The following is an 18,695-nucleotide window of genomic DNA, read 5'->3' on the forward strand; positions in this document are numbered from 1 at the left end:
CCTTAGAGCCCTGCTGGTAGTTAACTAGGACAGCTGGGACCGTCTGGCTCCAAAATCTGGGTCTTTTCCCCTCCACAAAGCAGCCACCAGAGTTCTTCTCTGCTGCTGCCCAGGGTCTCAGATTCTACCAAGTCCCTACAGTGTGAGAAGCCCTGAATTAAGCCTTGTAGACAACAGGAAGAGATGTAAGCAGAGGCTCCTAGTGCTTCAGGAAGCAAGAGATGAGTCAAATCAAATTTTAAATTTTGTTGCACGCCTTCCATACGTAACTTGCAGTGCTAGACACTTTGTAGGGGGAGATCACTGAGTATGGGATCTGAGACTATGGGACAAAGAATTTAAAAAACATATCTTTACCCTAAAAGCAGCCTAAAATAGTTGGTCAGCGTGAGTGAAGCATGGGTCTCATATGTCCCTGCTTTCTCTCTGTTTACTGTGTTCTCTTCACTTGCAAAGCCTTTCCCTTTTTCTTTGCATCCCTGAAAGCCTCCATAGATCTCAAGGTCTTTTTCAATTTCCATTTTTTCCATTTGGATTCTTTCTCCTCACTGAGTCCTCAGACCAGCAATGACCTCGCCCTTCTCTGAACTCCTGTGGCCCTTTGCTCTACAAAGAGGCAGTGCTGTCTAGTGGTTATGAACACAGATGAACTGGGTTCAGATCTTGGGCCTTCCCCTCTCTGGGTATATGATCTTGACAAGTAATTTAATTCTCCATGCCTCAGTTTTCTCCTCTGTTAAAGAATCGGTCAAGGTTTCTGTAAAGAGAACAGAATTTACTCTTGCTAATTTAAGCAGAAAGTGTTATAGGGTATTAGTTAACTCACAGAAAATTGGAATTGTCAGCGAAAAAGACTAGTTTGAGCTTTCTGAAGATTCTCGTGCTACTGTGCAGTTGAAGATTACCAAGGGAGCTGCTGCCTCTTCCATAGCCAGGAAGTCACCTGCTCAGTGGAAATGCAAGGGCTGCATAGCCACACACCCCCTTCTCTGATCCAGCTAAAAAACTGCATGTCCCAGGCCTGCCTCTTGACACCCACAAAAGTAATGACTGGTTAGCATGGTTGCAGGCAAGCCACATTTCTCTGTAGCCATTTTCACAAGTACAGAGAGCAAAGTGTGGTCTCTGCCTCACTTCCGCCTTCCAAATCTTAATGGGAGTGCTTCCGAGTGGCCAAATCTAAATTGCATCCATATACTCTGGTTTCTCCTCATATTGTATAGATGTTTTGCCTTTTTTAAAAAAAAATTACATCCAGTATGCTAACTGCATGGGAGTCTGGGGAATGTGGTTTCTAGTTTTCAGGCCTCTGCGTTTCAAGAAGGCACTGGGTGATGAATGTTGACAGCTAATCTACCTGAAATAACATCCATATGAGGATAATATGTACCTATTCATAGGGCTGTTGTGAGGATTACATGAAATAATAAATAGAAAGTACTTAGAACAGTGCTGGCATGTGGGAGACTCTCAATAAATGTAGCTGTTTCCGTCAACTTCTCAGAGAGTTGTCCAGAGGAAAGTCAAACAACCTTAGATAGAGCTCCAATTTCCCACCTGCTAATAAGTAACTATGATGAACCCACTTATCAAGAAGGGCACCAGTTTCCCCATCTATAAATTGAGGACAGTAATCACTCTCTACCTGATAGAGTTTCTGTTCATATCACGTTAGGTCACTTGTGAAAGATGATTTGAAAATGGTAACGAATGCTCCAGTTGCTTGGGTGTTAAATGGCTATTAGGTGAATCGTACAGACTCCTGCTCAAATTCCAGCTCTGCCCCTGAGGCTAGCAGTCGGCTTCCAGTAGCTTGATCTCATTCGTCTTCACTGTGTTTCTTCTCTCTTTAATTTTCAGAATTAGCCAGGGAAATCAAACCACTTCCACACATGCCCGTGAGGATAGTAAGACTTGGGTGCTGCCATAGCCACCTCCTTCAAGAGTGGAGATGAGGCCCTACCCAGCTCGCCATCACTTCCCACCCCTGAGTTCTTTCCAGAAGACCCTCTGCCCTGTCTTGACAACAGTCACTGCAACTAGAGGGCCAAGCGAGAAGGCCCAGCCTCAGGAAGAGACAGGTGGCTCCGGAGTGAACACTGTAAGGCACTCTCCCCTGGGAGAGAAATTCCGAGAGTTGAGCTCACTCTTTCCTGCCATAAAGCACGCTGAATGTTAACAGCTTGCTCCTGTCCAAGCTGGTGTTTTTTAAATTAAGTATTGTTAAATCCATACCATTTGGAATGATGCTTCAGACAGCTCTGATACTCTCTATCTTGCTTCTGCTTTCATTTCACCTAATACATTGTGCAGGGGGCCTGTAACCAGTATTACAGCAGCTGGGGCCGCCACCACTGCTGCTGCGGCGGTAGCTGCCGGTGTTCAGACACTGGCAGACGGCTTTCATTTAGATACCTGGAGAGGAAAAAAGGAACGTGGCCAACGCCCTGCTCAGATGCCCTAAGAGGCCCTTCCCAGGCTGCTGCTAGTATGGATCTCGATTACCTAGGCTTTTATGTTATTTTTCCTTGGCACTGAAAACGGTTTTAGAAACGACAAAGATGGGAGACAAAGGAGTTATAGACTAAAATCAGATACTTTCCATTGTCAGGTAACATATACCCACCATAAAACCTGGGTAGCCTGCCTTCTGTTCTTTTGCCTTTACTGTAAACGTCCCCCTCCAACCAGTAGGACACCACTGTCAACATCTGCATACACACACACATGTATACACATACATACCTACACGTACATACATATATATTTACATATATGTATATGAGATGAAAGTGATTTAGAGTCAGAAGACCCTGTTCAAAGGCCATTTCTAACCAGTGAGGCCCAAGGTAAGTCACTTAACTTTTCTGAGTCTCAGTTTCCAAATATAGAAAATTGGGTGAGTACTTAGCTAACTTCACAAGTAGTCAAAAAAGTCAAATGAGATTGATGGTATAAAATCATTTTGTAAACTTTAAGAAGAGTGCATAAACTTTGGAAATTTATCAGAATTAGCTCATCCCCCAAACTTACCCCAATCACCATAACGCAACTTGATTTTGTTCTTCTTTTTCTGAAATTACAGTCAGCAGGGAGTTTGCACTGCAGGGTGTAATGCTTGACTGTACAGTTGCTTTTCCTCATTTCTCTGGAAGGGAAACGCTACTCACAAAGGGACCAGAAGCTTGACACATTGTGGCGGGCATCCTCTGAGCATTCAACAGATGGCTGAGGGCTTGAATTAAAAATATACTATTCAGTGACTTCATTAAGGTGACTATCTTGCTGGATATTGACATGTTCATCAAACCTCCAAGGCAGAAACCTCTGACTCAAAATATCTAGCCAGTGTTTATTTCCAAAGCAGGAAGGAATCTAGACTAGCATAGAAGTAGCTACCGATTATTCTCTGACCATGGCAATTTGTTATCTATTCTGCTACAAATGGTACTGTATCATAGTCATTCTTGCTACCCTTCCTTTTCCCACCACCTGTTCTTCCCTTTGGATCCTCCTAATGAATGATGTTTATATGTGAAGAGGGAGGAAGTGGTATTAGATAAAATATTCCATTTTTTAGAACGAGTTGAAACTCTTTAGCCAATGACACTGATAGAAGAAGAAAACCCGTAGCAGAAAGTTCCAGTGTGTAAAAGGGAGATATATAACACAGCTTATGAGTGAAAGTTTATTTGAATCAAGCCATTTTTAATATGATGAGGATTTCAGATAATGCCAGTCAAGCATTTTTACATCTCCTCATGAATAGTCTTTAGCTTGTGAGCGTTAGCTAGTTTTTGAGAGATTTGTAAAACTAATCTTTCTGAATGGGAAAAGCATACTTCAAGAATAGGACCTCTGTTGTGGATTTGTACTATCCATCTTTCTAGGTGGGGGAAAAGGTGGATCCTTATATGCTCTGACTTTCCTAATAGGTTGAAAATGGGATTTTTAAAGCTCTCTGTCTTTCGTTGTTATTCCATATGAAGTACATAACCTGAAGTTGAACAACCTGCTTTTCTCCACCTTTTTGAAAAGCAGCACTGCAGGTATGTATAGAAGCAGACCTGCCTGTATTCACATGCCTGTTATGGCCTGATCAGGTTTTCCATATTTGAGCGTTTCATGTCTCTTGTCAGTATTTTTTTTTTACCAATGAAAGGAAAGAACCTTAATTCTAAATCTCTTCTACCTTCACCCAGTATATTTCTGGGCTATCAGGAGATCTACAAAGGAAGAATTTCCTGGTGACACCCCTATGGAAATGGAAGGCCAAGTTTGCTATTTCATTCCTTCAAAAATTCAATGATTTCCTTAACAGATAAGATGAAAGGCATCCTTGTTTGACACTTGATGCTTTTCTAAAACTATAATAAAATCCCCCTCTATTAGAATTCAATCTTGCTTGCTGGTGGTTTAACCAGACTCAGAAGCTTCCTGACCTTCTCTTTGCTGTTGCTGGCCTGGCCCCGTCATCATTTCACTGGTCATCAGTACTTCCTCCAGGGCTGGACTGGATGGGGACAGTCATCTCCTCATCCAACCTCTTGCAACAGTAGAAGGAAAAGGAGGTAAAACTCCCTCCAGCCTTTTCTGCTATATTATAGCAGCTCTGATAAAGGACGTGGATAAGGAGGAGGCTGAAACTGTTGGTTAGAAGGTTTAGGGATTAAATGAGGATTTAATTCACCCTTTCTTTCCCTCCTCCTGCTAAAGCCGATAGTTGAGATTTGGCACTGTGTCAAGACCAGGCTGGTCCTCAACCCTGAATTTCAGCCCCACACATCTCAAGAGTCTTTGCTAAGGGCTTCTTTTTAAACAGGGGATCTAAATTTCTGATTGTGCCTTGAGCTTTAGTAAACCTGGGCTATTTTAAATTGTCACTTTACAAAAAAGTAACCTGCTTTTTTTCTTCTCCTTCAAATCAAGTCATTACTACACAGAGTAACTTATGCCGCCTCTATTTAGGCTTAGTGAGGAACTTTCAAAATTTTATACAGTCTCCCTTTTCTAAGTCAAGGGGGAAAATAAAGAGGAACTTTATGGAAGAGGCATAAAGCAGTTGTACAGAACACGTTTAAAGGGCACATTAAGTCAGTTTTTGTCTGTGGTTCTTTCCCTTTATGGCATATGTTATATATTGACAGGGATTAAGTTTCTCTCCTGAATGGAACAATACAGAGTCACAGGGAGCTACTGTACTTTACAAAGCAACAGGCACCAGCACAAGCAAACGGCAAATAGAAATGTATCTATCTCACAAAGAACTAACCAGGTTAGTTAACAGCACAGGGCTCTGCTTCATCTTTTGCAATTCTGCATCGTTTGCATTTCTCTTCTGGTTCTGCTGCGCGCTCCTCCTCTCGTTTCTTTTTCGTCCTTTCCTCCCTTTCTCGCTCGCACTGTTACACTTTCTCTGTCCCCCTGGCTTTGTTATTCAGCATGTCTGATTAGCAGGAGCCTGATTGGCTGGCTGCCGGCTCCGAGAGAGATTCCATTCAGCTTACCCCCCACCCATCCACCCACCCACCCACCCCTCAGTCAGGAAATGTGAGCGGGGCTGATGGAAGCGGATAGGCAGGACCGGAGTGTTAGCACCAGTACTGGATGTGACAGCAGGCAGAGGAGCACTTAGCAGCTTATTCAGTGTCCGATTCGGATTCCGGCAAGGATCCAAGCATGGAATGCTGCCGTCGGGCAACTCCTGGCACACCGCTCCTCTTTCTGGCTTTCCTGCTCCTGGTAAATGCCTTTTCATTTCAATACATCGCTATGGCCATTTAGTCTGGGTGCTGTTGTGGTGGTGTGTACGTGTGTGTATGTGAGTGTGTGTGCCTGTGTATATCTTTCTCTTCAAACGCCAGGTAAAATAATTTACATGATTTAAAAAAAAAAAAAAAGCTTCTTGCAGAATTTTAACCCCAACTTCCCAAGCAAAATAAAGTCTGCAAGACTTTGTGGGATTAGTTAGAGGTAACTAGGAATACTGAGACATACTGAGACATGAACTTTGGGACATACTGCATGGAGTTTGTGAGCTGAGGGCTGTATAAATGGTGGTGTGCATGCTTGGAATTTAGGTAACAGATGTCCTGAAATCAAACTCACTCACTGAAGTGTTCCTGGAATATTTCTGAAGGATGGGCTGTGAGGGGCTTTCCCCCACTACCTTTTATGAGTCCTCCTTCCTCTGTGCACATGTGCTAGGGAAACAGGTAAAAGAGGGAATGAAAGCCTCTCTGTGGCCAACCCAGATTATAGCTCATAATTACGGCAAGTCATCTGCGGATACAAGTTAATGCTAGTATTTATGAATTGAGGATTATGGTCTTTGATCTCAGATCTGCTTTTGAAGAAGAAGAAAGTGCTGACTTTTTGTGCAGCTTCTTTCCACAGTCGCAGTGATAAGATGCTCTGCTCTGGAACGTCAGCACACACTGCATTTTTGACTCGAAGTAAATGTTCCGTTGTGACTCATACTTGGTTTTATGGGCAGAAAATGAACCTTTACTGTCCAAAAACAATCTACACTCAAAATATTAATAGCAATGCACATTTTTTTAAAACCAGAGTGTTCTGGGCAGGCAGCTTCGTAAACCTCATCTGAAGGTTTGATTCCAAAATTTGCACACACTGAGTCCAAACAAACGTGCTTGTAGCTCTCCCTGTCGCATTTATGGAGAGCCAGCCCTTCCTCAGAAGGTAACCAGGCAAGAAGGGAAAAAGGGAAAAATGCAACGCATGTATAGGTTGCATTGATTCGTTGAAGATGAAGGGATGTTTGTTCTGATTAGACTCTGACAAATTTGATCCGCACTATAATTTTGAAGAAGGGGAGCAAGCTATTTAAGCACAAATTTTAAAACTCCAGGAAGGCTCATCATCAGAGTGATTAAATATGTTAACAATTCCACTTCTGATTTGCATCATTGTAGCCAAGAAGTCATAATGCTGCATTGCAAAAGCTGTAAATATAGAAGTATATTTTCAAGTTCTCATAGAAATTTAAATGCAAACTGAACTTTAAGCATGAATGGACTGTACGTTTTTAACTGTTCTGAGGAATATAAAAAGCAGAATGTTTAGGTGTGCTTTTTGACTAGTGGGGCGAGCAATTTATGAAAGTTGTCTCATTTTTTCCATATGGGACGTGTTACTTATATACGCCATTGGTTTGCCTCGTTTTTCCCTCTTTGTATTTTTTTAAAAGCAGGAGTTATTTTCGCATTTAATTACATCATGAAGCAAATTACCAGTACACAGTACTTTTTTGGTATCTTCGTAAAGAAGTATGATCTCATTATACTTTGGAAAAACTTTCCCATTCAGGTATAGGTTGTTTTGCTACCCACTTGGTAAATTGCATTATATTTCTCTTTGATATCTTGAATATTCATATATGTGTTTGAACATACAATGACGCTTATATGGATAAAAAGGAGTGTTTGCTTATTTCAGACTTGAAACTTAAAACATTTTGTTTAAATTACAATAATTGTATTATGAGGATAAAAGGAAATAAGACCCAGGTTTGCTTTATACCTGTATTTAAATGCATTTGGATTCTGAGAGTTAGGCTAGAAAAGCAAGAACTGCCTGGTGAGTGCCAAGATACATCCCTGTGCAGAGTAATAACAGCGTTAGTAGTACCTGCCAAGTATTGTGTGTCTGAATGTGCCACACACGACGCCAGTTGTTTGAAAAGCATTACAGTGAATCCTCACGATAACCTTGCAAATAAGGCATCTTTAAACCCATTCTACAGATAAGGAAATAAGCTTATATTTGAACTCAAAGGTGAAATAATGGAGAGAAAATAACTTGTCTGCTTTGTACTTTGGTTGTAAAATGTTTAGCCGTGATGGAAGCAATGACACAGGTTGGTCTGTAGTCTTTGTCGGAGGTATTTCGGCTTTTTGCCTCATCTTGGCCAATAAAGATGTGTGCAACATTAAGGGCACTTGTCACACTTGCTCATTCACTGTCCCATTTAGCTTTTGGGCCAAAAGTAAATTATTGGCCCAAGAGAAAGTGACCTCTAACCTGATCAGTAGTTGACTTAGAACCGGAAGTGTGACATTTTCAGCTCAACCTTTTGTCTGGATCAGGAAATTGAACTGGGTGGCTTGTTTTTCCTATAATTGTTTTATACATTATATGAGTCTGTCTATTCTTAGAATTAATTTAAGCAATTTTTAAAGATTCCTTTTTACTTACTTGGAAAACAGCCTGTTTGTATAGTGGCAAAGCCCAGTTTCTACTTCAAAACAGCCTTCGTATCACTGATAGCAGAACCGTCTGTAACATGACTTGGTTCTTGAGAGTTATACAAATATTGTATGCTGTTCACCCTCAGTTTTACCAAAACCTTTCCCACTGGAGCATTACTCCTGAGACAATGAAGTCCCTGTGTCTTTTATATCTGTTTTTGGTCACCACCCACATTTTCATGCAAAGCTCAAACATCATAGACTTCTTTTTTTACTCTGGACACAGTAGGACAGTAGTGCTGAGCAAGAGATTTTATTCTGATATTCAGGTCAAAGTAAGCCACATAACCCAACCTTCCCCATCTCCCCACCCTGCTCCCCTTTTCCCTTCTCCCTCCTTTGTCCCAATTGTTTAGCTCAAAAGGAATGTGGCAAAAACCATGACCGGCCATTGACATATGTGTCCATCCAAACTTGAAGTCAAATCACTTCTTGTCAGAAAAGCATTTAATCAAATTTGCATTTGCTTTTTGTTTCTTTTAAGTTTTAAGCTGTTTCGCCTGCTATTGTGGCAGTTGCAAGGGTAGCACTCAGAATTATAATAAAGTACATGTGTTTTTCTGTTGAATTTCTTTTTCTTCTCTGCACTAATTTATACATGGAAACTAGTCAGACACAAAAGCCCATTCCCTTTGGTCTCTCTGGCACTCTCCTCCACTATTATCTAAGTGGATCTATCTTGGATGGCGAGAAGCACCATTAGCTTGTGGAATGAATGTTAAATCCCTTATTTACAGCAGACTGTGGCCTGCTCCAATAAGTGTGTGTGTGTGTGTGTGTGTGTGTCCGTCCATGTGCATGCACAAACACCTTTCTGTAACTGTTTACATCTATTTCTTACTCTTATGCCTACGTTGTCTTTAAGTCAAGCTTAAGGATATTTCATGTAAATCTGGAGAACGTAGTGAGGCATTTCTTTAAACATTATTTACTCCATGTTTTTGTGACGTTTTTTGTCTAGACATGGTCAGCTACATTTTTATTTTCTCCTGTTTTTAGCATTTCAGTCTGTTTCAGGATGACTTTCTGGCCCCCGTTATCGTTTTCATGTGAACCAGTTCTATGGCTTCATATAAGTTGAGGGAAGTATGTCCAATAGTGGTCACTAGTGAACTACAAAAGAATCCTGTTACACCAGGCAAGTTTTTCCTTGAAAGACTCTGTGGATATATTAAAGACTTTTGAAAGAAAGAATGAATAAATAAATGTATTTGTGCATTTATAGGAGTGTTAATACATGTTGTTTCCCCTTTACCAATATGTATGAATAAAATGGAAAGCAGATCTCTAGCAGACCACACGGTAGGCTATTATTCAAACTTAGGAGTGCACAGAGTTCATTCTTATATCTTTATAACAATGTGCAATTTTATGTGCAATTTTAATCAGTGAAGTGTGGTTAACCCCCGTCCTTGCTACTCCTTTTTTAACCCAGTTTGTTGGTACATTTGGCACAGGATTTATGTTTGCATGAAACATGGTTTGGTATTTTGGTTCTCCCCTTTATTATGGCTTAATCAAAATATAATCTTAAACTCATTCAGGAAAAAACACAGAGTCCTGTGAATTTCTGCATTTCCCCCAGTACCCGGTAGAATGTGTTGTGTATATAGGCATCATAACTATTTGTGAACTAAATTCAGAGAGCAAAGGATGTAAAGAGACTCACATGATTCTCTAATTCTCCACATGCTCGGGGTTTTCTGGCTTCATTTATATATCTCGTTTTTTTGGTCAAGTGACAGCTCTGCTTTTAATTTGTCTATTTTAGGTTCCAGGTCTAATTATGTAAGTTTCATTCTACCCTTCCCTCCTTGTGCATATTCTACTGTTTCTTGTGGTCTCCTGAGTAGAGTGACCCAGAAGTGACCTCTTTGTAGCAGGAGGACCATAGTCTCTTCTTCAGTGAGAGCATTCCTTGACTCATCATGAATAACCTACTGGTGAAGCATGTTGAGATAATCACAGGAAAATGTGTCTAAATCAAGTTTGAGAGTCTTGCTGTTTTTACTAATTTTCTTCATCTAGAGAGCTGGCTTCAAACTTTGTGTTTTCACCAGAATGAGACAAGTTCATATTATCTTCTGTCTGCATCATAAAAGCCATACCATGTGGTTGAATTTGGGCTTGATTGGCAGGACTGGCTCATGAGCGGCTTAGGACTGGCATAGCAGAGGTGATGTAAGTCCGAAAGGACCCTAATTGAAATAGGCCAGCACAGCTGTGTGGGGAACCTGCCTGCTAACTGGGTATGCTGTTGCTATCAACCTTCTTTCCATGAGCTCAAAAATAAATGACTAAATGTCCCCAATTCCTGAGCTTCAAGATTAAAAACTACGTTGAATAAAGCTTAACTGTTCTGGTTTCTTCTCCCAGGGACTTTGCTAACTGGGAGCACCCAGCATGTAGGGCAGTTAGACGTTTTCTGGCTGTGTCTAGATGTCCCAATGGTAGTAGTCTGCAGACAACAGTGACCTCTGGCTTTTTGTTTGTTGTATTTCCAGAAGCTCAGTATTTATAAATCAGTTTGAATAGTTTCCTATACTTGTTAATAGTCTCTCTTCCAGTCATAGAAATATATCTTATCTCAGTAACTATTGTAACCTTTATTTGAAGAAAAACTGTAATTTTTGTTTGACTACCCCACCCTAAATTCCACCAGTGTATAGTCAGTATCTAGTAATTGTTTGTCAGAGGCGTACATAATTCACTGTATTCTTGACAATATTTTTAAATGTAATTTCTTCTAGTTCTTGTGCTTCCTCGTATTTATTTCTCATACTGTACTTAGGTTTTTATCTAGTCAACAAGGTTGTGGGTGACAGCAGAGGGAATGACTTGTTTCTCCTACCTTTATCAGAATGCCTGGTCTCAGTAAATGTTGTTGAATGAATGAATAAATGGATGAATATGAATGACTTGGTAAGAAAATATAAGAAAAGGGTAAAGCACAAGTAGCAAGGGGAACATGTGAACATCCATTTCACATGTGAAGCATTTCACCAATTCTGGTTTTAGTAAGACCAAATCAATAAGCCTAATACATTCAAAAGAGAAGATACATACTCTGTTTTTCCTTCTCTCCACACAGTGCAAAACAATTGAATGACGATCCTTTTGGCCATTGTTAATTAGAATGAATTTTGCATGTTTCATATCTTTTTTTAAAATCCATTTAGTTCTCAAGTATTTTTTCCTTTTACAAAATTTGTCCTCAGGAAGAAAATGATACTTATATTAGCCACAGTTTTATAAAATTGGAAAGTTTCTAATTATAGCAGACATAATGTTGTGGATTCACCAAAAATTCATTTCTTTTTACTACTGAGCACAAAGGTAAACTTTATTTCACAGTTTTCTCTGTAATTAGTTGGTGCAGTATGATTGAGTTCTGGTCAATGGAATGTCGTTAGAAGTGATATATGGCACTTCTAGGCCTGACATATCCCACATAATCCTCCAAGTGAACAAGAACTCTCTCTTTATACACCTGCTGGATGCAGAGAATCCAGTAAAGAACTTCAAGACTCTAGAAAATAGTCAAGCCACCAAACGGAAGGCCTCATCCCTGAATGGCTTCATGGAGCAGAGCCCCACACGGCCATGCCAGCCAGTCTCACAGAATTACATTTGTGAACATTCGTTTAACCACGAGCAAGCAATAAGCCCTCGTTGTGTTTAAACACTGATAGTGGCGGGAAGGTGTTCTTTGTCATACTGAAAACTTTTTAAATAACATTGCTTCACATTTAGATGAAATGAATGCTTATAATAAGTACCAATACCATTTTCCATTTATTATACGAGAAAATTAAAATAAGGACATGCCATGTCACCCTAATGGTGGTTTAGTCTTTGTGGTTTGCAACTTATTGTATACCTAGGGTTCTCTAAGTACTTGCAGGTATGTGGAAAAATGGGAAAATGGGTCCAAGTCCTTTTTTTCAAACAAAATCCAGGAGTGGGTGGAGCAGTAAGAAATAAGGGGGGCGGAAAAGGCAGGGCTGTGGTGAACAGTTGGAATCTCATGGAGCAGAACAGGACCACACAACCTGGCCAAGGACACAGAACCACGCAGACCCAAGGGGAAGGCAAAGAAAACAGAAAAGGATACTAAGAAGCAGAAACTGAGGCGCAACACCAATGCAGCTCCAGAGATGTCAGAAAATAAAGAAGTGAACAAGTGACAGAGAGGGGAACAGACTCATACATGCACACACACACACACACACACACACACACACACACACAAAACTTATAAAGTAAGACACACTTCTTGAGTATATCTAGTCTCAACCATCTTTGATACATTTTTCTAGGAGGTGTCCAGGTGTCAAGAAAGAGCCCTGGTTTTAGAGTGTGGCCATCTGGGCTCTAACACTGATTCCAGCCCTATGATCATGGCCCAGTCACAAAACTCGCTGAAGCTATTGTCTCTTCATCCATGCACGATTGTCCATCTCTCCTAACTCTCCAGGATACCTTGAGAGGAAAACGCAGCATTAGATGTTGAAGTGTTTTGTCAACTCCAAAGTACTATAAAATTTCAAGTGATTACTTTCATTCATGTGAAAATCACTTATCTATCACCAACTGTATACCCAACACAGAGCCAATCTCCATGGAAGATAATTTAAGGCACAGTCCTTGCAGTGAGGAGCTTGGAAGGTTGTTGGACATTCTGTTGTCAATTTTTTTTTTTTAATTTTCAAAAAACTCTTCTGTAGGGAATAGTTTTGTGATGTAGTTAATTACTTTCAATTACCCCACAAGATGGCTCATTTTGCTCTTCCCTCCTGCTTAGACACTGGCGGTTTAATCCTCTCATCCATGTGTAAATGTAAATTATGGCTTTCCACAGATTATCAGTGTATTATCTTCATGGATATTATCAGTCAGTATTTGACCTCAAACATTAAATTTTTTTCCAATTTCTATAGTTCAGAATATCAATTCGTGCAGCAGAACATACTACAACAGTGTCTTAGTTAAGATAAATTCTTTGGGAAAAAACTTTTCTCAAAGCAAATATTTATCATTGTGAGAATTATCATTAACTGTGTGCAACCAATATCTAGGGAGTTTTCATCTGCGCACTATCACTGGGGCATCATGATGGCAGACTTCAATCTTACGTAGTTTCTACTCCATTGTGCTTATTTTATAATAACCAAAATCCAGGCAAAAAATAAGCATATTCCATTTGGAATTATAATTCTGTAAGTGCAATTAGTATAGTAGGTTGCATCTCCCTACCTCACTAGATTTTTATCTAAAGTTCTTATTAAAATAAGTTAATTACAACAAAACCCAAAAGGCCTTGTGCATGGAAGGGGTGGGGGATAGTTCAGAGAAAGGGAATAGCAGAGAAGTCACGCATGTGAGCATATGCCATTTATAATACTGGAGACTTATTCCACTTCTGAAGCAAGAAATTGCAGGACTCTAATGGTTTCACCACCTGTGAATTATTTGGGTGCACCTCATAAGCGGGTTCTTTCTTCTATTTGTTTAAAGGAATAAGTGGTATGTTCGCCAATTCTACACTACATTAACTTTCACAGAGTTTCCATTTTCATCTTCATTGCTTTTTCAGATTTTTTTCCAAAGGTTCTGCCCTTCTCCAACTAAACTTTTGGGTATTTTCCCCTTCAATTTTCATCCGGGGACTTTCTCTAAGTCAGTTCAGTCTGTTGGCATAAATGTTAGGACAATGGAGGGAAGGAGAGTGATAACCTAAGACATCCTGACATAAATTCCAAGAGCACTAAAGAAATGAGACAGGAAATTATGAGCAACCTATAATAAATTCAAACTGTCCAATAAAATAAATATACCTCACTTTGTTCCCTTAGTAAAGTATGGTAGGGTGTCTGATTTCTCAGCCCACTTCACCATTTGAAGTCTGCCAGAGTATTGTTCAAATATTGTACTTCATCAATAGAACCAGAAATGAAAAAGGGTAATGGAAACAATAAGAACTCCTACTGTTTAGGTGCTGCAGTGAGATTTAGAAGAAAGCTTTTAGAAATAGTCTGTTTTTTTATTACAGTTATTACAACCATTTGTCATCCAGACCAGGTGCCATACACTTTTACTTTGGGGCTTGTACCTGGTCTAAGATAGCAAACATGCTTTGAAATTACTGTTACAGAGTGAGTTTAATTGACATTTGGATTCCCAGGACATAGATTTATTGTGTTTTCGAATTAAAAAGAATCTTTGAGGTAGCATAAAATGTGACCTCAGTTGACTGGGATCTCTTTGAAGGCAGGACTTTGGTTTTATTTTGTCTTAGATATCTTTATATCCCCAGCACCAGACAAAGAGTTTGATTTACAGAAAATGTTCAATATAAGCTTGTTGTTTGAATAAATGAATTTATCACCTATTCCAGCCCTTTGATTTCACAGATAATTGAATTTAACATATAAATGTTTGCAAAGAGATTGGAGATGTATTTGCCAGGAACACCTAGTAGGTAGGATCCAGAGCCTGGAATCTGGATCTCTTTCCTTTGAGTCCATACTCCTTTGAGAAGGAGTTCATTCTCTTTCTGTTATACTGTATGGCCCCTGAGGACCTTTGTATAAGGGTCAGCCAAGCCAGCCTTGGTAGAGAAAGGTTGAAATGTTGAAATGTCACATGCAGTGGAAACCGAGGAAGCAATGAAGCTGATGGAAAATCATCTTGAGTTAAAACTCGAGGATCATTGTTGGTTTATAAACATTGGGGTGACCTGGCAAGAAGAGGGGACTGAAGTCTACAAAGTTTATGTCTTGCCCTAGACCTACAACATATCAATAAGCTTCATTTCCTTTGCTTTCCATATCAATGAACAGTGTGAATGTGAAATACAAAGTGGTGATGTATATGTGAAAAAGACTTCATGGGGGACCTTGCACATAGTAGGTCTCCAAGAAGTGTTAGCTTCCTTCCCATCCCCCAGTGCAAAATAGTATATTCATTGAAAGCCTGCTGTATATCAGGCCCTGTGCAGGGTACACGGTATACTGTGTTGAACAAAACAGACATGGTTCTAAAGATGGGTCTTTCTACATGTAACATCAGAAAGGATTTGAGATCGGGAGTGGGGAGGACAGGAATTAACTGGCCAGAATGTTCCATTGGTTTTATGTTGCTGTCATGATATAATTTTCTTTAAACTGTGTATTTAACTATTGCTGATGTACGGGCATCTCTGCCTAAAGAAATAGACACATTAATTCATTATTTATAGTGATTCCAGAAAGAATGTGTTAGAAAAACTCTAAAACTCTGAAGATTTATATTTAAGGTCACTTCTTTGAGCTATGCCTTTTTTTTTTTTCTTTTTTTGCTGGAATCCTCTTTTTTAGTCATACTGAAACCAAAGCTTAATGAGCATTACTTGGTCTCTGTTTATTTGATACAAAAACACCTGTCTTTTCCATCTTAGAAATATGCTCAAGCAGGGAAACCTTTACACCAGCCCCTCATTCAAGTGAATAAAAGACCAGTCAACAGCATATAGAGCACTAATTACAGTAGGTTTTTCCTCAAAAGGTTTAGCTTGCTCTGTGGAAACCATTAGTATGAAGGACCTTTAGAAATCTTTGAGCATCACCTGGCAACCAGTCAGCATGTTCTCAGTTCTCTGCTAGGAGGGGTTCTGATTTTCCAACACCTCTGCCATGTCTCTATGACCAGTCCTCACCTGCCTTAATCCAAGGCAGGCATTCTTACCCCTGGTAGTTTGCTAAATTTGCTAACTTCACTAACTTCAGTTTGGTGGTGCTGGGACTCAAACGCAGTCCTTTATGTCCATTTTAGAGTTCTAGATAATTGAAAGAAGTGATTCCCAGACCTTGGATGTCGTAGACCATTAAAATTTCAAAAAGAAATAAGATTGTGTTTGCAGGTAGGCAGGAAGTATGGAAAACAAAGTTTCTAATGTTTTAATTTTATTAGGTAAGGACATTAAGAAAATAAAGTTCTATCACCTAAGTTTCATAAGTGAAGTAATAATAGTTAATACTATAGAGAGTGCTTGCTTCAATGTGAGATATACTTTACATATATTAAGTTTTCTAATTGTCCTAACAACCCTAGGAAGTAGTTATAATTATTTTTCCCATTTTACAGGTGAGGAAACTGAGACACAGAGAAATTATATAACTTGCTTTAGGTTACTCAGCTAGTAGTAGCGGAGTGCAGCTTTGAACACAGGCAGGGTTCACTCTTGTCCCAACAATGCTATTTTGTTTCACCAGCGGTGCAAGAAATGAAAGGTTATTTGAATAAGCCCAAAGTTTCAAGTATGTAATTTCAGAAGAGAAACTAAACACATTTAGCTCTATGGAAAACTAACCAGGGACCTTATTGCTCTCCTTATTCTTCATATCAGTGAAAACTTTGTTAGACTGACCTGCTCTAAGCCAGACAATTTCCCTGGGACACAGAGATGAACAAGACACAGCCCCGCCCCCGAGGACGCTCACAAGTTCTAAACAAAGTTTTAAAAAGATAACACAGGGCTTCCCTGGTGGCGCAGTGGTTAAGGATCCACCTGCCAATGCAGGGGACACGGGTTCGAGTCCTGGTCCGGGAAGATCCCACATGCTGTAGAGCAACTAAGCCCGTGCACCACAACTACTGAGCCTGCGCTCTAGAGCCCGCGAGCCACAACTACTGAAGCCCGCGTGCCTAGAGCCTGTGCTCCGCAACAAGTGAAGCCACCGCAATGAGAAGCCTGCGTACCGCAACGAAGAGTAGCCCCCGCCCGCCGCAACGAGAAAAAGCCCGCGCGCAGCAAGGGAGACCCAATGCAGCCAAAAATAAATAAATAAAATAAGTAAATTTATTAAAAAAAAAAAAAAGGTAACACAGACTGAGGCTGAGTGGAGGATATAAGATGCCACAGCAGCACAAGGAAGAAAATGAGAGAAGGAATTTGGCATTTATTTGCTGCAGTGCCCCAGGCTCTGTGCTAGGCAGAGAATCACTCAGCCTCTAGGTGGGTCAGTGAGGGTGACTTAAAAGATGGGACATTTAAAGTGAGCCTTAGGAGATAAATGGAGTTTCACCAGGTAGACAAGAGAGGGAAAGGGGGCATTAGGCAGAGGGGCCTGCACGGGCAGAGGCACAGAAGAAGGAAAAAAAGTTGAGTCCAAGGAGCCGTGAGTGAATCCCAGTGGCCAGAGCATAACAGCTCCTGCAGGGCCTGGCATGCCATGCCTGGGAGCTTTGGCCCAAGTTTGTGTTTTAGGAAGACAGCTGTGCTGGCCGCACAGAGTGGAGAGACCCCGAGAATGGATGGTGGAAGGCCATTTGATTATGACACCACTGATAGTGAGAAGCCATGAAGACGGCAGCAGCCCCAGTGGCGGAAAAGAGGGGGAAAGATCCACCTATACGGCTACATAGTCACTTGCAGGAAAAAGCCCTGCGGTCCTCTGGGCTCAGAGGCTCTTATAGCACCAGCTGTGTGCTCTTTAGGCCCCCCTGCTCAGCAGACAGCCTGTACCCTGGCACTGAGTAGGTGCTCAATTGTATGCAGAAGGAATGCGCGAAGGAGTGAATCATTTTATTCAAGGCTTCCGTGTTCAATCCCTTCCTTACAGTCAGAGATTTTTTTTTTTTTTTTTACTAAATTATAAAAGGCCTTCTGGAGTAACAAATGTCTCAGTCTTTAAAACCTGAAGAACTTTCTGTCATTCTCTCAGGAAAGAGAGAATTCAGGCTCAACCTTTCTGAAGAGATTGCCACACTGCTGTGACTTAACCCTTTATTCACTCTCAGTGAACCTTTCCAAATACATAGAGGCTATTTCAAAGGGGCACTCCTGCACTTTCTGGAAAGCTGTATGACCTCACGTAACACAAAGGCCATCGTGGGGAGTCATTTTTATACTTTGCGGTGATTATTGTCCTCAGAGATGGCAGTGTTTCCCCATTTGTGGTTATTTATCTGTTTTCTCACCAGACAGTGCTTTATTCAACTCTTATTCATGTCACAGTCATGAATCTTTCCACGGGAAGCCAGCAAATATCTTTGCCCTGATTCTTGCAGCGCTCCTCATTATCTAAAGTGGGCTCCACATGCGGAGTTCCCTTTGAAAGCAACTGAAACTCCAGTAAAAGATGCCGCATTCAGTGTCTAAATTTAAGTTAGCTGCTCTGATGGAATAGTAATTGTGGTCTTCAGAAAAAAATCAAGCCATGTCTGAAATTCATCAATTCATCATTTTGTACTAAAAGCATAATGTGACTGAAAAAAAAACCCCACAAATTTTATTAAAGAAAGTGTGAGTTAAATGTCACATAATTATATTCTTTATATTTTTTCTTTATGAATCCAGTTGCTAAGGCATCAGATTTTTTTTTTTTTTTTTTTTTGCGGTACGCGGGCCTCTCACTGTTGTGGCCTCTCCCGTTGCGGAGCACA

At 40.4% G+C, this 18,695-nt stretch overlaps 1 protein-coding gene across 1 annotated transcript in view; it reads left to right on the plus strand.

Moving 5' to 3' along the window:
* The first annotated feature begins 5,557 nt into the window (after positions 1–5,557).
* The window catches only part of ADAMTSL1 (ADAMTS like 1), a 475,524-nt gene continuing 462,386 nt past the window's right edge, over positions 5,558–18,695 (plus strand). Inside the window, exon 1 of the mRNA XM_024126824.3 lies at positions 5,558–5,742. Within this exon, the coding sequence (XP_023982592.1) occupies positions 5,680–5,742 (63 nt within the window). The 5' untranslated portion in view covers positions 5,558–5,679. The remainder of the gene's footprint in view (positions 5,743–18,695) is intronic.

The sequence above is a fragment of the Physeter macrocephalus genome, chromosome 9, assembly GCF_002837175.3.
Source record: "Physeter macrocephalus isolate SW-GA chromosome 9, ASM283717v5, whole genome shotgun sequence".
NCBI lineage: Eukaryota > Metazoa > Chordata > Mammalia > Artiodactyla > Physeteridae > Physeter > Physeter macrocephalus.